General features: G+C 40.6%; 1 protein-coding gene across 1 annotated transcript in view; it reads right to left on the reverse strand.

The window, feature by feature from the left end:
* The window catches only part of med12 (mediator complex subunit 12), a 159477-nt gene that overhangs the window by 63264 nt on the left and 70292 nt on the right, over positions 1 to 25921 (reverse strand). Inside the window, exons 11-18 of the mRNA XM_078211432.1 lie at positions 25499 to 25630; positions 22339 to 22465; positions 19461 to 19690; positions 16149 to 16253; positions 12605 to 12778; positions 7537 to 7681; positions 4684 to 4802; positions 1576 to 1719 (exon numbers count right to left, since the gene is read on the reverse strand). Of these exons, the coding sequence (XP_078067558.1) occupies positions 1576 to 1719; positions 4684 to 4802; positions 7537 to 7681; positions 12605 to 12778; positions 16149 to 16253; positions 19461 to 19690; positions 22339 to 22465; positions 25499 to 25630 (1176 nt within the window). The remainder of the gene's footprint in view (positions 1 to 1575; positions 1720 to 4683; positions 4803 to 7536; positions 7682 to 12604; positions 12779 to 16148; positions 16254 to 19460; positions 19691 to 22338; positions 22466 to 25498; positions 25631 to 25921) is intronic.

The raw sequence follows: 25921 nt of genomic DNA on the forward strand, positions 1-25921 counted from the left end.
AATGTGCCATCCTTAACCTGGCCTGTAAGACTCCAGATGCATAGCAATGTTGCTGACTTGACTGTCCTCTGAAATAGGCTAGCAGGCCACTCAGTTGTATTCAAAAAGGTGGTTCACCGCTACCTTCTCAAGCAATTAAGGATGGCAAAGATGTCTACATAAATAAATGAATAAAAATGCAGCCTGACACATGAAGGAAGAACCATGCAGATGCATCCAAGTAGCAGACCAAATGACTTTATAGTGAACACTATTGGTTATTCCATTACAGGTAAGTCAACTTTCTAAAAAATAATTAGCAGCAGTGCTTTCATTTTACAAAAAGATTGCTATTTACAAACTAATCTGTAAGCTTCCATGCTGAACTCAAAGTAATGGCACCCTTAAACCTAGAAATCCTCCCCGAATTAACCCACACCCCAAAATGCTTAGACTGGCCAATGATTAGAGAACTTGAAGTCATTTGAGGAGTTATGAAGCACATTCCTTGTTGTGGTAATGGAACATACAAACTAATCCCCAGTCTACGGCAGCACATGCATTTCAATTGGTGCCCTATTGTTTGATGAGGTGATTTTTTAGGAGCATCTTAATGGATGAGAGGGAGATGGAGAGACAGGATTTGCAGTAGGCATTTAAAACTGGGATTAGCAAGCTGAATGAAAAAATTGAAAAGGGAAAGATGAATGCACAAGCAACAAGGTTCCAGAAAAATATAGGCAATTAGTTCCTGATTCACCAGAAGGACAGCACCTCTGTCAATGCAGTATCCCCATAGAATGTCAAGATAAGTTGCAAGTTCAGGCACAATGCCCTGGAAAAGGTGAAAGAAGGCCATTGGAGCTGGGAGAAATCAGGCACATTGCCTACTCCTGATCACAGGAATATGGCTTGGGTGGGAATGCTGTTGGTGCAGGATTGATGGGCCGAATGGCCTCTTTCTGTACTGTAGGAATTCTATGATTCTATCATTCAGGATAGTCTGTTTGCTGAAGGGCATGTGTATGGACTTTGGTTGAAGATATGATCAGGTTAAGCTGCAATCCTCCACCGTAAAAAAAAGCCTGCTTGCATTCACCATCTAAACTTCCAGATGATGAACGTTAAATTGAATTAAGTAGCAGTGAATTGCTGATGTTCATGGAATTGCATTTCAACCAGTTTCAGTATCTTCAGAAAAATGAAAGGAATGATGCGAAAAATGTTTACTGCTGTTTTCAATATAAACAAATAATTCTGAAGTTGCTGGACTCATGGGAAACAGTAGGTTAAGTGCAAACACTGCACCTTAGCATGCAAGTATCTGGGAAAGAAGAAACTGGCATTCTAATAATTAAACAACTAGAACATCCAAAATCCAGAAAAAGTTGTCGTGTCCATGATATAATGTAGACAGTACAAGTCAAACATGCAGTGCTATTTCTGTCTTTATTATACTCTTGTGCTAGATTGTAACAATTAGTTACAATTAAAATTGTAGCTCATCATCATAGCAACAAAAGTCTAAATCATCATTCTGCCTCTGGAGGTTTTAAGTTATGCAAGCACAAGATAAAACATTACTCCCAACATTACCTGAATAGCAAAATCTATCAGTCCACTGATATTAAGCGAATATTCCATCAGATCAAAGATGAACTGAATATGCTGAACAAGAGGCAGATGATAGGACATTCCTAAGGCAAAGCTAGTGATCTGCTCCAGCACATTCCGTGATACCTGTCATAACAGAAAAAAAGGATGAAAGTAAACACAAGATTCTCAATTTTTCAAAGAGATGGCACTTTCTCTTGCACTGATTTAATTCCTTTATGAGCAAGAACAGCCAAAATTAGTGAGAAATACACACACAATTATGTACATTTATCAGATATTCAGAGCCGCCCACACACACTTGCATTTTAATTACAAGTTTGCTGTAAACAAATTGTGTTTATAGAACGCATTAACTTTTTTACTTAATTTTTTATTTTAAAACAATTGAGAAATTAAGTATCAAAGCACATGGTGCAGGGCATCTCAAACAGAAAAGGACAAAGCAAGTCAGTTGTTAAATGATGCCTGTCCAAGTAATATACAGTAAGAAGTCTCACAACACCAGGTTAAAGTCCAACAGGTTTACTTGGTAGCAAAAGCCACTAGCTTTCGGAGCGCTGCTCCTTCATCAGGTGAGTGGGATTTCAGTTCACAAACAGGGCATATAAAGACACAAACTCAATTTACAGAATAATGGTTGGAATGCAAGTCTTTACAGGTAATCAAGTCTCAAAGGTACAGACAATGTGAATGAAGGGGGGGTTAAGCACAGGTTAAAGAGATGTGTATTGTCTCCAGCCAGGACAGCGAGAGAGATTTTGCAAGCCCAGGCAAGTTATGGGGGTTACAGATAGTGTGACATGAACCCAAGATCCCAGTTGAGGCCGTCCTCGTGTGTGCGGAACTTGGCTATCAGCCTCTGCTCAGCGACTCTGCGCTGTGTGTCGTGAAGGCCGCCTTGGAGAACGCTTACCCAAAGATCAGAGACCAAATGCCCGTGACCGCTGAAGTGTTCCCCAACAGGAAGAGAACACTCTTGCCTGGTGATTGTCAAGCGGTGTTCATTCACCCATTGTCATAGCGTCTGCATGGTCTCCCCAATGTACCATGCCTCGGGACATCCTTTCCTGCAGCGTATCAGGTAGACAACGTTGGCCGAGTTGCAAGTGTGTGTACCTGGTGGATGGTGTTCTCACATGAGATGATGGCATCGTGTCGATGATCTGGCATGTCTTGCAGAGGTTGCTGTGGCAGGGTTGTGTGGTGTCATGGTCACTGTTCTCCTGAAGGCTGGGTAGTTTGCTGCAAACAATGGTCTGTTTGAGGTTGTGCGGTTGTTTGAAGGCAAGAAGTGGGGGTGTGGGGATGGCCTTGGCGAGATGTTCGTCTTCATCAATGACATGTTGAAGGCTCCAGAGAAGATGTCGTAGCTTCTCCGCTCCGGGGAAGTACTGGACGACGAAGGGTACTCTGTCCACCGTGTCCCATGTTTGTCTTCTGAGGAGGTCGGTGTGGTTTTTCGCTGTGGCGCGTCGGAACTTTCGATCCATGAGTCGAGCACCATATCCTGTTCTTATGAGGGCATCTTTCAGCATCTGGAGGTGTCTGTTGCGATCCTCCTCATCTGAGCAGATCCTGTGTATACGGAGGGCTTGTCCGTAGGGGATGGCTTCTTTAACGTGTTTAGGGTGGAAGCTGGAGAAGTGGAGCATCGCGAGGTTATCCGTCGGCTTGCGGTACAGTGAAGTCCTGAGGTGATCATCCTTAATGGAGATGCGTGTGTCCAAGAATGCAACTGATTCCAGAGAGTAGTCCATGGTGAGTCTGATGGTGGGATGGAATGTGTTGATGTCATCATATAGTTGTTTCAATAATTGTTCACCATGAGTCCAAAGGAAGAAAATGTCATCGATGTATCTAGTGTGTAGCATCGGTTGAAGGTCCTGTGCGGTGAAGAGGTCTTGTCATCGACTTATCGATCGACAGTTCTGACACGCCACAGCAAAAAACCGCACCGACCTCCTCTGAAGACAAACAGGGGACACGGCGGACAGAGTACCCTTCGTCGTCCAGTACTTCCCCGGAGCGGAGAAGCTACAACATCTTCTCAGGAGCCTTCAACATGTCATTGATAATGACGAACATCTCGCCAACGCCATCCCCACACTCCCGCTTCTTGCCTTCAAACAACCGCACAACCTCAAACAGACCATTGTCCACAGCAAACTACCCAGCCTTCAGGAGTACAGTGACCATGACACCACACAACCCTGCCACAACAACCTCTGCAAGACATGCCGGATCATCGACACGATGCCATCATCTCACGTGAGAACAACATCCACCAGGTACACGGTACACACACTTGCAACTCGGCCAACGTTGTCCCCCTGATACGCTGCAGAAAAGAATGTTCCAAGGCATGGTACATTGGGGAGACCATGCAGACACTACGACAACGGATGAATGAACACCGCTCGATTATCACCAGGCAAGAGTGTTCTCTTGCTGTTGGGGAACACTTCCGCGGTCACGGGCATTCGGCTTCTGATCTTCAGGTAAGCATTCTCCAAGGCGGCCTTCACGACACACGACAGCGCAGAGTTGCTGAGCAGAGACTGATAGCCAAGTTCCGCACACATGAGGACGGCCTCAACCGGGATCTTGGGTTCATGTCACACTATCTGTAACCCCCACGACTTGCCTGGGCTTGCAAAATCTCACTAACTGTCCTGGCTGGAGACAATACACATCTCTTTAACCTGTACTTAACCCTCTTTCCACTCACATTGTCTGTACCTTGAAAACTTGATTACCTGTAAAGACTCGCATTCCAACCATTATTTTGTAAATTGAGTTTGTGTCTTATCTGCCCTGTTTGTGAACTGAAATCCCACTCACCTGATGAAGGAGCAGCGCTTCGAAAGCTAGTGGCTTTTGCTACCAAATAAACCTGTTGGACCTAGTGTTGTGAGACTTCTTATTGTGTTTACCCCAGTCCAACGCCGGCATCTCCACATCAAGTAATATACGACATTATTAAAGTTTATCAATTTTAATTTCCATCACAGTGCGTGTGCAGCACAGTGTGGAACTTGACAATTCCTCCCACGAAGTTCAGCAGATTAACGGTGTCCTGTCTCTTACCTGAGAGGTAACTTGATGTTGATCAAAATGTGAGAGATGCTGAAATTTGGCAAATATATCCTCAGCTGTAGGAAATGGTTCTGGTTTATTTTTCTTGCGCTTCTGTCCTTCCTCTCCTCCTGCACTCAAATATAAAAGTCAACTGTTGCGGTATACAACACATAACCATGTAACACTGCAAGTAAACTTTGAAGAACATGCCAAGGGAAATCAGGTAATCACCTATCACAGGTAATCGTCTACCTCGGGGGAGGTAATGGAAGCAGATACGGTAGTGACTTTTAAGGGGCATCTTGACAAATACATGAATAGGATGGGAATAGAGGGATATGGTCCCCGGAAGGGTAGGGGTTTTTAGTTAAGTCGGGCAGCATGGTCGGTGCAGGCTTGGAGGGTTGAAGGGCCTGTTCCTGTGCTGTAATTTTCTTTGTTCTTTGTTCTAGAAGATTAACTACCTCAGTTGAACCTGCAGTATATTCCAGAATCTTCATTGCCAATATGTGTCTATCTTTTTGAAACAACATAAACATTTATTTTTTATTATCATTTTTTCAAACTTGATTTCTAGCAGTAATTTTTCAAATGCGCCTCAAGCTGGCTCACCTCTTCTGTCTGTAGGTTGTGGGTTCAGGCATTGTGCCTAAACTTGCAACTTATCTTGACATTCTATGGGGATACTGCACTGGCAGAGGTGCTGTCCTTCTGGTGAATCAGGAACTAATTGCCTATATTTTTCTTGTTGCTTGTGCATTCATATTTCCCTTTTCAATTTTTTCATTCAGCTTGCTCGTCCCAGTTTTAAATGCCTACTGCAAAGCCTGTCTCGCCATCTCCCTCTCATCCATTACGATGCTCCTAAAAAAATCACCTCATCGAACAGTAGTTGATCATGCCATGTAAGTATAGTTTCATAAGTGCTGAGATATCAAAAACCCACATCAATATTCCAAGGAAAACAGAGGTTTTCCACACTGCGCACACAACCAGAACTGCCAAAAAATACAAATTAACCAGACATTCACCTCCAAGTAGTTTTTAGGATGATGCAGGTGTAAAACAATATGTTGATCACTTTTTGGACATTTTGAAATAATATAAAAATAAAGCAATATTATCTAATTGCAGCAACCCTGGGGTTAGAAGACGGGGTCGGAGGAAATAAATTAATCACAGTTCCTCTGACAAATCTCTATTCAGTAATGCCTGCAACAATTGAGCCTGATCTTGTACTTAAGTTCTGAATAATCAAACAGCTGACTAACATTCATTGTCCAGCATCAAACATAGGAATGTGATTTTTGGAAGGAATCTGAGGGCAGTCAGCACTTATGGAACTTTACCTACATGGTTATATAGCTTGCAGCTACTTTATTCAGATATAGGAAAGAAAATTTGAATGATCTTAACTGCTTCCAGTACATTCCATAGAGACATTGTTAAAACATGTCAGAAAACTCACGTCTGTTAGGTTAGGCAGGGAACAGTGCATTGCAGTTAGGCCAAGAGGGTGGATCAAGGAATCCCAAAGCTGCAATTGAATGCCAAATGCCCTTATCCCTTTCCACTTGGACTTTGCATCGTGCAAGATACCCATATAGCTGGCTGAAAGATTAGCAAATCGCTTGGATACTCCCTTAGGCGTGTCAGCCATGGTTCAGGTGGTAGAACTCTCATCTTTGAATCAAAATGTTTTGGGTCAAATTCCACTTCAGTGACTTGAGCACAAAAAAAATTATAGCACCGGAGGGCTGGATTGCCATTATGCCTAACCAGACAGTGCTAGAGTTTATGCTCCACTTGAGTCTCCTCCTATCTTAATAAACCACTCTAATCATCTATTCCCTTCTCCCTTATATGCCCGTCTATTTTCCCCTTTAATGCACCTAGACAATTCGTTTCAACCACTCCCTAATGTAGCAAGTTCCACATTCTTACCAGGTTTTGGGCAGAGTTTTTTTGAATTCCCCATTGTATTTGTTGGTGACTATCCTACATTGATGGCCTCTAGTTCTTCCTCACAAGTGGAAACATTCTCTCTACATGCACTATACAGTGATTAGCACTGTTGCCTCACAGCGCCAGGAACCTGGGTTCGATTCCTGGCTTGGCTCACTGTCTGTGTGGAGTTTGCACATTCCCCCCGTGTCTGCGTGGGTTTCCTCCAGGTGCTCCGGTTTTCTCCCACAGTCTGAAAGGTGCATTGACCCGAACAGGCGCCAGAGTGTGGCGACTAGGGGAATTTCACAGTAACTTCATTGCAGTGTTAATGTAAGCCTGACTTGTGATTAATAAATAAACTTTACTTCTACTTTAAAATCTTTCATAGTTTTAAAGACCTCTATTAGGAAACCCCTCAGTCTATTTGAGACACCCAGAAAGTCAATCCTTCCCTGATATGTATACCCGTGCATTTACACATAGTCCTTGTATATCTTCTCTGCAGCTTGCCTTCATGTCCATTTTTATATGGTCAGAACTTCACACAGTTCTCTAATCATCACCATGATTCGCTAAAGATTCCATCAAAACTCACACTGTCTCAGCTTAAAAAAGAAAATGTGCCCCTTGGAAGTCACACCAAGCATCTGGTATCTAAGGAATCAAACCGTAGTTAGAATCAGCGCCTTCAGGAGAATAACGCTGCAGTCACATTTTCTGTATAATGTAGAAATATATACAGGTATAAAATACACAATCATATCCAAGAAAAAAGTATTTCCAAAAATCATTAGCGAGGATGTTGACCACACTCACCCTGCACTAACATGCTAAAAATGCATATAAGTGTAAACATGATCTAAGGGATACACAACTAGAACTTGCAACACTTAACAAATCCCAAACATTGCCTACCGGTCTCTGCAGTACTCTTCTTGTTCAAAACCTTCAGGATGTCTTTGGTTATTTTTTTAATTACATGTCGAGCTTCATCACGTTGTTTCCCAACACCATACAGAACTACCAAACGTTGATTACATTCATGACTTGCTGATTCTTCCTGTTTTGATATGCATGGGAAGGATAGAAGAATAGGAGGGAAAACAAGTTAACAAGAGAAACAAACAGAAAATGAAGGCACAGTAGTAAGCCTGTTGTGTTAACCACAGGCTTGCTTTTCTAAATACACTTACAAGAGATACTGAAATGGTAATTTAATATAATTAAACACAGAAAATGCCACAAATGAACAGTAGGTTAATCGGTATCTGAAAGCAAAATATGGGTTATTGTTTCAGATGTGGTGGAGGAATCCATCTGAAATGTTAACCTGTTTTTATTTCAGATATTGGCAGACACATTGTCCATTCCCAATACTTCAGGTTTTCAACATTTAAGACTTTTCTACTTCCACACAAGATTAAGATTTATCTCGCCAGGTTTTCTATAATGCAGAAATACAAGCAAAATACTGCAGATACAGGGAATCTGAAGTAAAAACTGAAAACATTGGATAAACTGAGCAGGTCTGGCAGCATCTTTGGAGATGTTCAGGAGTTAACACTCCTTTCAGGTGATGCAGTGTTTTACTTGCACCTCCTTAAACGTGGTCTACTCTATTTGCTGCTCCCAATGCAGTTTCCTCTGCATTGAGGAAACTAAACACAGACTGGGTGACCGTTTTGCAAACTTTGCTCTGTCCGCAAGCCTGACCTTAACTTTCTGGTCACTTGCCATTTCAACTCAGCATCTTGCTCTCATGCCCATATGTCCGTCAGGCCTGCTATAATGCTCCAGTGATACCCAATGCAAACTGGAACACATCTTCTGAATCGGCACATTACAGCCTTCTGGATTCACTATTGAGTTCAACAACTTTAGACTGTGTGACGTTAGTGTACCTTTGTGAAAAATGTGAGAAATGTTTTTTTTTTAAATCATGTTCTCTGCAGCTCTCCCGGCCTCAGCTTATGTCATTGTTGCCGAGTTGGCTGGAGAAGTCATTTTATTGCTCCTTATGTGGCTTAAATGGGGTTTGCTTATTTTTACTTTGGGATCTTTTATGATCCTGCAATGTTAGGAGGAAGACTGGCAGCAGGTCAGGTCCTGTCTTTTGGACACACTTTTTTCTTCATAGTGAATTTAAGTTTAGAATCATAGAATCATTTGTGTTTTGGCTGGTAGCAGTTTAGTTTTAAAAGGGACATCAAGCTGAAAAGAGACTCTCTTTCTCCCTGGTTTTGGAAATTCTGCTGGTTAGCTAAAAGCAAGGCCTCTTGCCTTCCTGGTGCAGAACATCTGCTGCTGCTAGCTTGTCTGGAGAGTCTCTCTCCCCAGTGTTCTGGGAAGCTGTTCCAACTTCTGAGTGTACCCAGAGGGCTGCTAGAATTTACAAGGCTGAGAGGTCAGGTTTCAATTCTCCAACCAAAGGACTCAGTTCCAGTATCACGTGAGCACCTGTGGAAAGGGTTTTGTTTGATTGAACATTTTAGATATATTTGGTAAGGGTTATACATTATTTTGGTTGCAATCGATAAAAGTTATTGCTAATTTTCTTTCCATACCTGTTAGCTATACTCTTAATTAAACTTTGTTAGATAAAAGTTCCCTGGTGGGTCATTTAAATCATATCTGAAATGAAACATATCAAGTTTATCCTAGCCAAATTCAAAGTGCAAAACTTATGATCCAGGTGGGCTTCATAAAACACATTGGAGTTTCTGACCTGAATTAGAACAACTGTGAACTTCCCCCTTCATCTTGCCCCCCTCCCCATTTTTGTTTTTCGGTTCCTTTGACATGTCCCAGCACAATCTCACCTCTCACCCACATGACCACCTGTGCCATGTTGTCCAGTTTTGCTCTCACTGAGACTGTTGCTCTCCTATTAATACATTCTATGTTCTTACCTTTATGCTACAATTAACACTCAGTCCTTAATGACTTCATCAACGCCCCCTTTGTCTCATGTCCATATCTTTATAAATTGCTCCTTAGCTCCAACCTATCCCTGACCTTCTATTGTGCCCCACTTCCTCCACTCACTTATCCTACTATATAATTCACTATATTTTTATCCCTCTTCAGTTCTATAGAAAGGTCACATAATGTTAACTCTTGTTTCTCTCTCCACAGATGGTGCCAGACCTGCTGAGTTTACCCAACGTTCACTATTTTTATTTCTATAATGCAACAAAACATCAGTGGTGCAGAGACAACACTATCATGTTGCTGGTTGCTATTCTTAAATTGCAAGGTTTTTAAATTGCTTCTTAAACAAAATAAGTGGAGAATTCATCAATAATTTTATTTGAGAAATTTGTGCTCATTTGAAGGTCGTCAGTGTTGTGGAATGGCCCACTTTTATTTCAGACACACAATCAGCAACAAATATTTCCAGCTTTAGTACAGCAAGGGTTGTACAGAGAGTAAAGCTTCCTCCTCTTTATCTTAAAACCCTAGCTCAGCTCCAAACTAGAAAAGCGCCTCACACTGCACCAAAATAATGTTTTTACAATTTAATCCCAGTAGTCATTTTGGCACTGGTCTGCGCCCATTAGAACTGCACTGGGGTTGTCCAAATTTGTTTCACAAAGTACCCTTACAGCTAACAGAGAAGAGTTTGCCACCTGGATTGAAACTCAGATGCTAGAGAGGAAAGGCCGCTGATTACACTACCCAAAGCCCATCAAAAAGTATTTTTATAAATTCTTTAATTGTTCTCACTAGATACCTCTACAATCTTCTGATTACATTATTTGCAGAGCATTTATCAGCATTAATGCACATGGATCAGTGGGTTGTAATACCCATCATATCTAATCCATCAATTAGCATTTAGGGACATTACTCTTGTAATGAACTACAAGAGCTTGGTTTGAAAAAGGGAAATAAAGTTGAGTGTGCAATGTGATAAATATAGCACTGAAGACTTAGTGGATAATGTCATTGCCCAGTGTGACATAAAGTCATGCAGATCAGAAGATAAACAATTCAATCCCCAGTTAAATAATAAATTAACTATTCTCAATTATGGCATTACAATGTTCTGCATCCGGGGCCAAAGACAGGAAAGAAAACAACCAAGATTCTCACTTCTGGTCACTATTCAGTGACCTCCAGATAGCGCATGTGAATGGACACTATGGAAGAATAAATTCAACATTAGTTGTGATAGCCTAATAGTCAAACAGCTCTCTCTGCAGGTCAGGTTTACAAAAGATGATCACTTGTATCAAACAGCAGAGGGCAAACACCACTGTGGTAATCCTTGAGTAAGCTCTTTGAGAAAAAATGGGGATAAGTAATATCAAAAAAGGGACCAATTTTCTTGGCCATACACCACAGTGAATTGGTTTGGCAAAAAATAACATGAATATAAACCAGCTTGGTTTCACGAGATGGAAAGTGTTTAATAAATTTATTAAGAGTTTTTGAGGATGTAACTAATAGGGTCGATAAAGGGAAACTGATAGATCTCCAAAAGACATTCTATAAGGTTCCACACAAAAAGATACACAAGATAAGAGTTCACAAATTGAGTAGTAAGATATTACCATGGATAAAGGATTTGTTAACAGACGAGAAGCAGGAAATATTGATAATTGGTGCATTTTCAAGCTGCCAGCACTAGTGGTGTGCTGCAAGGATCAGTTTTAGGGCTTCAACTATTTACAAACTATGTTAATGACTTAGACCAGTGGTTTTCTAATTGATGTGCCGCAAGAAGAGTGCAAATATGCTGTGACCGCCAGCACTCCTGTGCATGCACTCTTGCACCAAGCCACCTGACAAGCCCCAACTGTCACTGCAACCGGGGATGCAGTCACACTGGTTATTTGTCTCATTCAGGGAGATGTTATAGAAACTTCTCTCCATTCTCTTTCAACAAGTATCTGAAAGTTGAGGGGGTGTAATCGGCTGGAGTTTGCTTTGCGATGCTGCGAAGTTTTGTTCAGCCGTTATTTTGGCCCTGACCAGGGGGTGGGTAATGGAGTCCAGGTGGGCACGGATGATAAAGGGGAATCGGTAGATCCCCTTTATCACTCGTTCTTTTCTCATTCCTGGAGTCTTCGTCTGTTAGTTTTACTCCAGAATTTTAGAGGAGGCGATGCAAGTACATGTACTCAGGACAGAGAGCACCTAGTGAAATGATTTGAAAGGAATAATATTCATGTATATGAAAACACTCATTCATTGAACATATATAAAATGTCCTTCTCCAATGATGTGATTTATTAAGACAGATTGTATAATTTAATTAAAGTATACTCAACGATACAAAATAGAAAGATGTTGAGGAAATATATGCACCGGGCCCAAAAGTAATGTATCTGGGTTTGCTGACGATCCACAACTAGATGGGAATGCAAGCTGTGAGGAGGACACAAAGAGCTAGAAAAAGACAGACAGGTTAAGTGAGTGGACAACAAGATAGCAGATGGAGTATAATATGAGCAAGTGCAAGATTATTCACTTTGTTAGTAAGACAGAAAAACAGAATATCTTTCAAAAACCTCCGGCTTCCCTAGCCCATTAGGGACCCACCTAATTGGGGGCCAGTCCATCAAGTCAGAAAAGACACACCAGCCTTCTGAAGGGCACAGATGGAACTCCACTAAACCCAGTAGGGTGAGTAAAGTTAATTTTGAAATTATATTACGATTAATCATCTGTAAAGGAGGCTAAAAAGGACAGAAAATAGGATTCCAGTTTCTGGCAGTATGCAGCCAGCAATCTCCAAATGTGTCTATGGGTGTTGCCTATGCCACCAGGCCCAGACAAATGAGATGTTCTCCCAATGATGCCATGAACTCCGCTGGGATTAGTGCTAGAGCGGGAGATCCTGACACATTAGCTAAGATTCTAGCCATGGTTTTTTGATTTCTCTGATTGATAAAGACAGCAACAAAAAGCTTAAACTTGTTGAACACAAGCATTTCATCCTACCACTGCCACCCCCATGCATCCTTAACCCCCTTACCTGAGGAATAGGGAAGTGTGTGGCATACTGTATATGCCTGGATTGATCATATGGTGATGGAAATGCTACTTCATTCAACTTTTCTTTCTGTAATAGCTTCATCTCCTTTTCTGAGGCAGGTTTTTCTGGGGACGGGCTGGTTTTGGATTCACAGTGCATTGAAGGGGAAAACATCTATAGAGCAGAAGGGGAAAAAAAAATCACGTCACATCAGAAGCTGAAATATAATCATTGACAGTTATAGCATTCAAATCGATACTTCATGCAATTGTATCTTCCTGGATTCCATCACCAACCAACCCCACCTTCCCAGCCCAACTTCCTGAAAGTCAGTCACGGATCCTACTTCTGATTGCTATTCAATAATGCTCGTCAGTGCATGAAATTAGGATTCAAGTTGATGCTCCCATAGTCAAAGAGATTGAGATTGATTGCTTTAAGCCATACATGAAGGAAGCATATGCTGTGGGTCATTACATGGACCTATATTCCAGGAAGAAATCAATGTCTTCAAAAAAGGTGAAGTGCTTGGGGGATGGGAGGAGGAGGAGGTCAAAATAAGTAGAAAAATACACAAATAGACGTTAACAAAAAAAGAGGAAAAAATATTGTGTTGCTTGTGAGCAGCTATCAAGCTCAGCACCCACTAGTTACTATCAGTAAAATCAATGAAAATAACAATTGTGCTTTTACAGATGATATGAGAAAACAAACTTTAAAGCAACTTATTATGTACCAACCAGGCTTCATAAATCTGCCAGAGTGTCAAACTTCACTACTGCTAATCATTGATCCACTAACGGTAGGTTTTTGGAAGGAAGTCATGTTTTTCCTCAAAAGCCCCAATTATATTTCACTATCAAATTGCAACCTGTAGGTGCTGCATCTGAACCACAGATGGCTGTAAATCACATTCCAGTAACCAACAGAATCCCAAACGATAAAATTTTAATGTTGAAGTGTGGGTAGGAGTACCTTCTTTCACAAATGACTCAGTACAGAGTTAAAAAATACAAAAGAGATCCAACAGACTAATTGAGTACATTACAAATTTGAAAAGATAACATACTAAAATTATATTCCATTCAATGATAAGCCAAACAATATAACTACAACTAGACAGAACAGAATTAAAACATTTTTATAAATACTTGACAAAATTGATGAATGCTATGTTGTCCTGCAAGGTAAGAGAATGGTTGAATGGTTATAATTAAACGATTACATTTTCATTTATGGTATCTCAAAACAGTACCAAGAAAAACTGAAGAATAGATACCCTAATATACGCCCAAATAATTATTTCCACTGTTCGAGTGAGCTATGTCCCAAGATCATTCATAATCAAATCTTCCGTGTTGAACACAAACTGCAATAAGTACGGAGGGTAGTAAGGGCACAGAATATAATCTGGGTGTGGGACTTCAATGCCAATCATGTGCAGTGGCTTGGTAGCACCACTGCTGACCAGACTGGTTGAGTCCTGAAGGACATAGCTGCCAGACTGGGCCCACAGCTGATAGTGAGGAACACAAAAGCCTTCTGACTTTACTAATCTACCTGTCACAGATGAAACTGTATTATCGGTAGGAATGAAAAATCGCATAGTCCATGTAGAGCTGACGTTTCGTCTTCACATTGAGAGTTCCATCTATCGTGTTGTGTGGCACTAACACGGTGCTATATTGGATATTTAAGAACAGATCTAGCAGCTCAAAGTTGGGCACCAATAAAGCGCTGTGGGCCATCAGCAGTAGCAAAATTCTATTTACTAGAATTAGCTAACTGCCCATTAGTCTATTCTTGGTCATATATTAATGACTTGTATGAAGGGGAAAAATGCATTGTAGCCTAATTTGCAGACACAATGATAGGTAGGATAGCAAGTTTTGAGGGCGATACAAAGAGTCTGTAAAGGGATCAGTGAGTGGACATAAATCTGACAGATGGTGTATAATTTTGGCTGAAAGATTAGAAGAGCAGAGTATTATTTAGATGGAGGGGGACTGTAAAATGCTGTGGTAGATAGGAATCTGGATGTCCTTGCATATGGATAACAAGTTAACATGGTAGGTACAGCATGTAATTATGAAGGTAAAATGGAAAGTTGACCTTTATTTCAAGGTGGGTGGAGTATAAAAACATGCAAGAATTGCTACAACTGTACATGATATTAATGAGACCACATCTAGAGTATGGCGCACAGTTTTGATCTCCTTACTTAATGAGGGATAGAGAGAATTAAAAGATTCACTGGGTTGATTTCTGACATGAAGAGAAGATTGTAATAGGTTGAGCTCGTTGGAGTTTAGAAGAATGAGAGGTATCTTATTGAACCATATATGATCCTGAGGGGGTCTTGGCAAGAAACATGCCAAGAGGCTGCCTCTCCAATGGGGAAATCTAGAACTAGGAGGCAACGGTTCAAAAATAAAGGGAATTTAAGAATTCTCTTCCCCAGAGAGCAGTGAAGGCTGAGTCATTGAGTTACACAGATTTTTGATCAATAAAGCCATGATCTTATTGAATGGTGAAGCAGATTCAATGAGATGAAGGGCTTACTCCTGCTCCTATCTCTCATCATCTTCTGATCATCATCGTAATGAAGGTACCATCAAGAGTGCTATCAAGTGGCACTTACACAGCAATAACCTGCTCATCAATGCTTATCTTGGGTTCCATCGGGTTACTCAACTTCTGACCTTATTACAGGTCCAATCATGGATAAAACAGCTGAACTCAAGAGGTGAGGTGATTGTGATTGCCCTTTTAATCATGGAACCATTCAACAGTGTGGCATCAAGGGGCCCCCTAGCAAAATTGCAGTCACTGGGAACTGGGCAAAAACGCTCCACGAATTGGAGTGATTTTTTTTCTTTATCCTTTCATGTGATGCAGACATCACTGGCAAGGAGGAGTGCACTCTGAGGAATGCACCAATATCCCTCGAGAAGCTCAACATCCAGGGGAAAGCAGACCACTTGATCAGCATCCCATCCTTAAACACAGTCCCTGCACCACCAGCACACAGTGGCAGCAGTTTGCACCATACACAAGACATACTGCTTCAACTCAGCGAGGCTCCTTCGACAGCACCTTCCAAACCCGTGACCTCTACCATCCAGAAGAGCCAGGACAACAGATGCACGCGAATACCACCATCTGCAAGTTCCGCTCTAAAGCACACACCACCCTGACTTGGTACTATATCATCGTTCCTTCACGGTCGCTTCGTCAAAATCCTAGAATTCCCTTCCTAACATCACTGTGGGTGCACCTATATCAGATGGCCTGCAGTAGTTCAAGAAAATGACTCACCGCCTTCTTAAGGGAAATTAGGAGTGAGCCACAAATGTTGGTCTTGTCAGTAATACCATATCCCATCAAAGAACTTTAAAAAAGGTCCAAAACAGTGGCAACCACCACTCCTTCCCCAAACTCTTCCCCCCACTTCCCACTATCAACCAAGGAACAGGGACAGGGAGAATGACACATCATGGCAGCAAAAATATTGCATGTGTGAAATGTGTTAAAATCAACTTACAGAAAAATCAGAACTAAATTCATTTTTGAAGTCATTTTTTTCCACATCTTCAAAAATAGCACTGGAGTTTGGATCTATGTCCATACTTTCTGATAAACCAGGATCCTGCAAAAAACAAATGCAAATTCAATGTTGAAACCGCCAGGAGTTTCTATCATTTTTGTCCATATTAATCAGAACATGCTATGAACAGTAAAAGTGGGTTATACTTGGTATCCAATTTACTGCTAAATTCTTAATCTCAATTGTAATACATAGAGAGAAGCCAAGTTGTGCCTAGGTGTTTTCTAGGAAAGGAATACTGTCAGCTTCCTGGAGGTATAGGAGGGGAGTAAGAAAGGTATGAAAGAGAGAAGAGAAAGAGAACAAACCCAGATTGCTGTCATATATCTCGTAGAAACTACTTTCATAATGGCAATGCTAAAGGCTTCAGAGCACTAGCACGGATTTGACAAATTGTTCACGATCAAAGAAGAATTTAGCAGAACCATACCCAAGGAGAGAAAAAGAGTTGAAAAGCAATTTCATGATTTTAGAAATGTTTAAATAAAGTTCAATGGAAGCTTGCAAAGCATACTGCACTCACCATCATAAAAAGTATCAGACATGGAATGCATGGCAGTACAATTTCCCATTCAAACTCATTTATTATTCAGGAGTGGGGATGAGAAAGAAAATACAATTATATATAATACTAATTGTCAGCCCAGTTCCAAGCCCAGAGCATCAAAGTATTTTTTCCTATTTTAAGATGGGAGATAGGAGGAAAAGATAGAGAAAGAGACTTTCAACTATATAGTATCTTGGGTAATAAAAACAGAAAATGCCGGGCTGGCAGCATCTGTGGAGAGAAAAACAGAGTTAACGTTTTGAGTCCATATGACCCTTAGTGCCTTAGAATAGCCTCTCGGAATATCGTAGGTTTATATGCACATCAAATTTGAAATTAAGTGATTTTTTTTTACACATAGCAGGATTTGACAAAAAGCAATAAATGAATAGTTGTTTTTGTGATATTGGCTAAGGGAAAACTGTCTACTCCAACAGAACTCACTGAATTTCTTGAAACGGTGCCTTGGGATCCTTAATATGCACCCAAATCATTAAGTAACATATATGGCTGCAAATTGGCATATCAACCAGGGAAGGTGATGGCCTAGTGATGTTACCACTGGACTATTAATCCAGGAACTCAGCTAAAGTTCTGGGACCTGGGTTTGAAACATGCCAAGGCGGATGGTGGAATTTGAATCCAATAAAAAAAAAATCTAGAATTAAGAAGCTAGCTATGACCATGAAACCATTGTCGATTGTCGGAAAACCCATCTGGTTCACTAATGCCCTTCAGGGAAGGAAATCTGCTGTCCTTACCTGGTCTGGCCTATATGTGACTACAGAGGCACAGCAATGTGGTTGACTCTCAACTGCCCTCTGAAATGGCCTAGCAAGCCACTCAATTCAAGGGCAATTAGGATGGGCAATAAATGCTGGCCAGCCAGCAACACCCATGCTCCACAAATGAATTTTAAAAACCCAAACAAACAGTACATATGACAATTCAGCATCCCCTCAGGACTGCACTGGACATGCCCAAGTCTTGAATTAGAGCTTAAACCCACAACTTTCAACTCAAAATTGAGAGCACTGCAACTGAGACAAGCCTTGGGCAGCAAAAGGAAATAAGAATAAAAAAATAAGATAAATATACATATATGTTAATCTGAAGGATAACTTTAAAAAACACAAGTCAAAAGAAAAAAGTTGAGCATAAAATTTACTGGAATCAGAATTCAATTTATAACAGCAGCTTTATTAGGAATATGTTAGTACATTGCTACATTCATTCTTGGCCTGTTAAAGAGAAACATTAATCTATCCAATCACCACTACATATCATACAAATGGAAATATGTTTGCTGCAGATGCACAGATTGCTTTTTATGTCAAACTATTCTTTGAAGCCAGTAGGCCATGAGACAGCATGTGACATGTTGCCCGGTGTGTGACTAATGCAATGCATGGTTGCAGACTGCAGAAATAAAACATGGATCAAATAGACCATAGAATCTATACAGTGTGGAAGAGGCTATTCAGCCCATCAGGGCAACATCATATCTCTGACAGAGTATCCTACCCAGGTCTCTCCCCCATCCTATACCCGCAACCCCCACACATTTCCCATGGCTAATCCATCTTAACTACACAACTTGAGACACTAAGGCAATTTAGCATGGCCAATCCACCTATTCTGCACATCTTTGGAATGTGGGAGGAAACTGAAGCACCTGTAGGAAACCCATGAGGACATGGGGAGAATTTTGCACAGTCACTCAAGTCCGGAATTGAACCCGAGTCCCTAGAGCCGTGAAGCAGCAGTGCTAACCACTGTGCTGCCATTTTTGACCTGGTAGGATGTAACTACTGTGGTTCCACAAGGGTCAGTGCTTGGACCTCAAATAGCTGCAACCTCAGCCAATTACATACATGAGGGATTGAGTTTAATATATCCATTATATCCAAGTTTGCTGATGATCTCAAGATAGATGGAAAAATTACACAATGAAGCTGCAAGGGGATATAAACAGGTTAAGTGAGTAGGCGTGAATGTGGCAGATGGAAAATAATGTGGAGAAATGTGGGGTTATCCACTTGGGTAAGGAAAATAGAGAAGCAGGATAGCTATTAAATGGTGAAAGACTGGGAGTTGTTAGTTTTCAGAGGGATGTGGGCTTTTCTGTACAGAAATCACAGAGTACAATGAAGATAGAGCATGCAATTAGGAAAGCAAATGATATGCTTACCTTTATTATGAAGGGATTAAAATATGTAGCTAAGAAAGCCTTACAACATTATATACTGAAGTACTCTGTACAATCTTGGTCTCCTTATCTTAAGGATGGATTTACTTGGCTTAGAGTGGTTACAACAGAATCACTGTACTGATTCTTTGCATGAGAGGATTGTCCTGAAGAGAAAATAAGCATAAAGCTCTATATCTCCTAGCGTTTAGAAAATTGAGGGGTGATCTTTCCGAAACATAAAATTCTTAAGGCACTTGTCAGGGTAGATTTTGGGAGGATATTTCTGACTAAGTGCCATCCAGACTTGATGCACTAGCTCTGTTCTCTCTCCACAGAATCTAGTCAGACCTGCTGGAATTTCCAGCATTTTCTGTTTTTGTTTCAGATTCCAGCATTTGCTTTTGCTTTTATCTTATTAAGATTGTGGCTTCAAGGATTCCTCAAGTTAGAGAGCAGAGGAAATTATTATTCAAAATATCTATCCCAACACTGTTCTTGTTTTTCCCTTTACCTCCAGTTTAACACTGTTATTTCCTTCATGTTCCTTCCGATCCTGCTCTTCCACAGCATCATCAACAGGTGAGCGGGGTCTGGGCACATGCTGCTCTGATGACAGGTCTCCTCTGGATATCAGTGTGCACATGTAGACATTGTGTGAGAAAACGTCATGGCGGATCAGCTCACAGAACAGGAGTACCAAGTTGGCAAATTCAGCCTTTTCACTTTCACTGCTAGGATCAGCTGGAAGACAATTAAGAGGAGGTCAAGAGCAGCAAATGAATTGTAAGACTGCTAACCTGGGTATAAATTTTGAGAGAATTTGGAGAAGATATAAAGGGAGCAGAGGTAGATTTATTTATTAGGGATAGTATTTACTAGAGACTACAGTATAATAAATTATATAGACAAGAGGTCCAAGGAGAATCTCTAATTTGAGGTCAGGAATGACAAAAGATTAGTCACATCACTGAGAATTTAGTATCAGCCACTGAATTGGAGAAGAGTCTACTAACTACTAAATGCAAAGCAAGTATTTATTGTCCATTCGTAATTCCCTTGAGAAGGTGACAATGAGTCATTGCAGTCTAGGCTATTTAACGTAATGGTGTAGGAGACAGAGTTTTCCGGAATTTTGACCCAGCTGTCAATTTTGTGATTTGGAGGAAAACTTGGAACTGATAGTGCTCCAATGTGTCTACTTTCCTTATTGCCGAGGTGGTAGAGGTCTCAGGTTTGCAAGGTGATGCCAAAGGTAGCTTGGCAGGTTGCAGCAGTGCATCTTGTAGATGGTACACACTACTGTCAGTGTGCCAGTGTTGGAGGGTAAAAATATTTAAGGTGGTGGATAGGGTGCCAATCAAGTAGGCTACTTTGTCCGAGATGCTGTTGAGTTTCTTGTACTCTCTTAGGCAAGTGGAAGTATTCAATCACATTTCTGACTTAAACCTTGTATAAAGTAAAGTAGACAGGCTTTGGGGAGTCAGGAAGTGAGAGTTACTGACTGTACGATTCCCAGTTCCTAACCTGCTCTTGTAGTTACATAATCATGCAACTGGTCCATTTAAGTTTCTGGACAATGCTAACTTGCCAGTTTGGTATGAAATTCAACAATAATAATATAATTAATCATCTTGCTTTGACTTTTAGTGTCTCTCTTAGTGGAGATTGCCATTGCCTGGCTCTTGTGTGGAGTGAATGTTAATTGTTAATTATCAGGACAAGTCTGTATGTTGTCCAGGTCTTGCATGTGGGCATAATCTGATTCCTTATCTGAGAAACTGCATATGGAACTGAACTTTGTGCAATCACATATGACATGTGAAGTCCAAAGCAGATTTGACTTAAAGCCTCAGTCGAAGACAAAGTGGTCATTTTCACATACAGCCCAAGTCCAAAATACTGTCCAAGAGATAAGAGGAGAAATGGGGACTGTTCAGTGCCAACATCCAGCCTGATGACACCTTGTGCATTGTAAATGGAGTCTGGTTATAGTTTCAGGCTGAACTTCAGCAGGTTATAGGATTTCTATTGGATACAGATAGTATATCAGAGGGGAACACTACTATTCGTTAGATATAGATGCTCAGTAAATATTACCGTTGATCACTAAGGGAATTATTAACAGTATTACTGTTACTATTTGATTTTGGTGTAATTTCAGTAAGTTACAATAGTTACTAATAAAAGGTCATTAACCTGAAACTTTAGCTTTATTTCTCTCTTCACAAATGCCAGTCACAGTCCAGCTGAACATTTCCAGCATTTTCTATTTTTATTTCAGACAATGAACCCAAAAAGGACCCAATCTTTATATGGCAAATGTAGTAATATTTGCATTCGTCAGTCACAAAGTAGGTGGTGACATCTTGATATGGCATTTAAACCCCATGGGGAAATGTACAGTGATATAATTATTTTCAAACTTTTTAAAAAACTTATTATCCATGCAGAAAATGAGCTACACTGACCACAACATGAATTAACAAAATATCTTGAGTGTCAGGTATGATCTTTCCCATCATGGGTTGAACAGTCGACAGATGACTCAATAAACCAATTACCAATCCCAATTTCCTCATGATTTCACATGGAGTACAAGATTAGCAATAAAGTGCTCCTCAGTCTCTTATCAACGTCAACTTTGAGTGCATCTCACAGAATTTCCACCTCTGAGTCCAAGGTTTGTGGATTTGAGCCTATAATTTATGTTGAACATATAATTTGAGCTAACATTCTATTGAAGTACTGTTGCATCATCCAAGTAATATGGTTGCCTGCTGGAGCAACTTAAATAGAAATCAGAGCGATATTTTTGAATCAATTGCACAAATTAGGTGCAAGTGCACAGCCAAGCGTTACAGATGTGTGTGTCTTGGTTTTCAACAAGATTTATAAGAGCAGTCCCCTGCAGTCATGACTCTGACTATTCCAATGAGTGGACACATTGCTTTTTAATCATAGATGAAACTGGAAGTAGCAATCTTCCAGAAAATTGTCTGACTCAGATATTTTAGCTTTCCAAATCATAGTTAAAGTGCAACATCTATGTTTTTAAGCTTGCCACTGGCTCATGGCCAAACCTTAGGGTGAATGCGCAAGCAGGCACAACTGCAGATGAGATTAATATTTTACTGTTGAACAATGAGCTATAGTTTATTCATTCAGGTTCCTAGCAGCACGTTCATGAAAAATGGTTGACAACCTTCTCCACACCATCCCTCCCACACAAATACATAATATGATACAAATCCCATCAAATTGCATCATCAAATTATAGCACATGGCCTAATTGTGATGAAATTACAGATTCCAAGTTTCCAAAAAGCAATCTTGTTGGGTTTTCTGTCACAGCATAGTATCCCTGTAACTGTTTCGTGCAACACACTTACTCAGCATTGGAGCTTGGGTATCCAAGAATTGAAGCAACACATCCTGGAAAACAGGAATGCTGGCACTGGTGAGAGAGCCAGATGACACAGATCCCTTCTCATCTACTACCTCTGATTCACCGCATCTCTAGAGTAAAAAAATACGATATAAATATTACTGGATTCACAGAAATATACAGCAAAGAAAGATTAAAAAATCAACTTGATGTTAATTCACAATACATTTTCATGATACAAACTAGGCACTACCTGAGCTTTTGTTTTTCAATATCATCAACGATATTTTTCTCTTTTCCTCAAGAGAACAGACTAACTTCAAAATTTCCCCACCACTGACTGGCTTGTAGTTACTGGACTTATCTTTACACACTTTTTTGACTAAGGAGACAAATATTCGCAAATCTCAAGTCCTCTGGCACCCACTCATGAGTATAAGGAAGACTGGAAAATTATGGCCAATGCCTTTACAATTTCCACTCTCACTTCCCTCAGTGTCCCTCAATCCATAACTCATCCAATAACTCTTCCTCATCCGGTCCTGGTGCCTCATCAACTCTTAAGTACAGACGGCCTATCTAATAACTCTTCCTTGTCAATTTGAAACCCTTCAAATATCTGAATTACTTCCTCTTTCACCATGACCTGCACAGCATCGTCTTCCTTGGAAAAGACAGATGCAAAGTATTTATTTAATACCTCAGCTATGCTCCCTGCCTCCATGAGTAAAACTCTTTTGGTAGCTAATTAGCCCCATTCCTCCTTTTACTATTTATATGCCGATAGAAAACTTTTGAATTGCCTTATCTTAACTGCCAGTCTCTTTTCATACTCCATTTGCTTTTCTTGTTTGTTTTCTTATATCACCTCTGAGCCTTCTATATTCAGCCTCGTTCTCGGTTGTATTGTCCATCTCTATCTGTCATAAGCAATTTTTCTTCTTCATCTTAATCTCTTTTGTTGGTTCAGGAAGCTCTCGGTTTAATTGCCCCAATCTTTCACCTTTGTGGGAATATACCTTGACTGTGCCTGAACACACTCCTCTTTCATGGCAGCCCATTGTTCAATTACAACTTTGCCTACCAATCCTCCATTCAAGTTGATTTGGCCCAGATCCATTCTTACCCTGCTGTAGTTCGCTATCCCATTAATTATTCTTTCTCCAGGCTGTTGTGTGTCCTTTTCCATAGCCAATCTAAATCTTATGATGCAGTAATCAGTGTCCTCTAAATGTGATCCCTCAGACAATTGGTCCACTTAGCCCATCTAATTCCCAAAAGTCAGACCTAGCAGTGTCTTCCTTCTCATTGAATTTGAAACATACTGCTGTGGAAAATTTTCCTGAACACATTCTAGGAATTCTAGGCTCTCTCCTCTATCCTGGTCCCTTTACTATCCAGGTCCATATTATGGTAATTAAATCCCCTATTATAGCTAAATGATTATTTAAGTGCGGACAGATTTTTTATTCATTTACGGGACCTGGGCTTTACTATTGATCATCCCTAATTGGCCTTGAGAAGGTGGTGAGCTGCCCTCTTGAACCACTGCACTCTATATGGTGTAGGTAACCCCAACAGCAAATGCATGGAAACACCACCACCTGCAGACTCCTTTCCAAGCCACACATCATCCTGACTTGGAACTATATCACCATTCCTTCATTTTGTTGGGTCAAAATTCAGAAACCCACACTGAGCATCAGTAAGCAAGTTATTGCTGCAGGTTACATCTCTGTTGATGATCCCTTCTAACAGTTTACTGATGATCGCAAGTAGAATGGTGGGGCAGTAATTGTCCGGATTGGATTTGCTTTACTTTTTGTGGACTGGACATACCTGGACAATTTTCTACATTGCCAGGTAGATGCCCATGTTGTAGCTGTACTGAAACTGCTTTGCTAGGGGTGCACAAAAACTATTGCCAGAATGTTGTCATGACCCACAGTCTTTGCAGCTTCCTGTATCTTTTGCCATTTCTTGATAAACATGGAGTGAATCAATTGGCATCTGTGATGCTGGGAACATCAGGAGGAGGCTAAGATTGATTATCCACTTGACACTTCAGGCAAGAGATGTTGCAAGTGCTTCAGCCTTTTCTTTTGCAATGATATGCTGGTGTCTCATATCACTGAGGATGGGGATATTTGTGCAGCCTCCTCCTCCAGTTAGTTCTTAATTGTCTACTACCATTTATGACTGGATTTGGTAGGACTTCAGATTTTTGATCTCATCACAGGTTGTGGATCGCTTAGCTCTGTCCATTGTATTTCTTTGTCACCAAAGCCACAACCGTCTGTGTAACTGTATTTGCCACTACCATAACTTTTTCCTCATCCTTTGCAAGCTTATCCAAGTCCTTAGTACTCCAACCTTCTCGATCTGGGAACATTTACCACTCTAATTTCTCTCCCATCAACTCATTAAGCCAAACTCTTTCATGAAACTAACCTTCCCTTGGCTCATGATCCTTTTTTCAAATCCACCATGAAAAGCCATTCTATTCAAAAATCTACTCAATCTGTACCTCCCTTTCCTCTCTAAGACCCTCAAAGGTTTTGTTACTTTCCAATCCTATACTCATAGCTCTCAAATTTTCCTTTTTAAATCTTTTCAGTCTGCTTCCACCCTCCTTACAACATTGCGCTTACCCTGACAAGGTCACGAACTGCTTCAGTCATTCTGTCTTCTCAAACTCTAATATTTTATGTGGCTGACCATGCCATCCACTTTGGTGTTATAAGGTGCATCACTCCATTGATGTTCAGTTCAATGTTTCATGGGTTTTGCTCTTATTTGTCCAAAGATAGACCCTCCTACCTACTTGACTTCGAGCCTTCCAAAGATTTATCTTTAAGATTTCTAGTGATTGCAAGTGCCACCTGATATTTAAATTCACTTGGCACAGTGATCAAACTCCTAAACGCTCCTCCTGGAACTCATAGGGGTAGGTTTGTATTTCTAGACAAAACTGGAAAAGTAGCTCTACCCGTCTCTACAGCTACAATAAGGATATTCTCTATGAACAAAGTACAAAGTAACACATTCCACTGATTTACACTTTGACGGAGGAAATTCTACTTTTGACTCAACTGAACAGCGATGCATAAAGGTAAGAGTCTCAGATAAAAATTGAAAAGAGAGGCAGCTAGTAAGATTCTTACCTCAGCTTCAATCTCAGCTTGCCTCTTCTCCAGCAGTTTTGCCACCACCATGGCCCGGTGTCTGCCCGAACGCTTGCAACTCACTGCCCACTCACAAAGCAATGTCATCACTGCGTCATCATCTGGCAACATCTGGACAGGGGAAAAGAATAAATGCAATGGAAATTATATTACAAAAACACAAAAACCTCAAAGTATGAATTTATTTCTCTCCTCAAACTCAGAGAACATACAGGAAGTGGAAGAGGAACAAGAACTGAACAAGACCCCTGCATGTGTGCTACTCTATATTCTCCAATGTATGAGAGGCTTTAAATTTTAAAATGCATTAGAAAATTGCCTTACGAGCCTGGTGGAGTTCTTCAAAAATGTGACTAAACACATTGACGAAGGGAAAGCGGTAGATGTGGTGTATATGGATTT

The sequence above is a fragment of the Mustelus asterias genome, chromosome 4 (assembly GCF_964213995.1).
Source record: "Mustelus asterias chromosome 4, sMusAst1.hap1.1, whole genome shotgun sequence".
NCBI classification, from domain to species: Eukaryota; Metazoa; Chordata; class Chondrichthyes; order Carcharhiniformes; family Triakidae; genus Mustelus; species Mustelus asterias.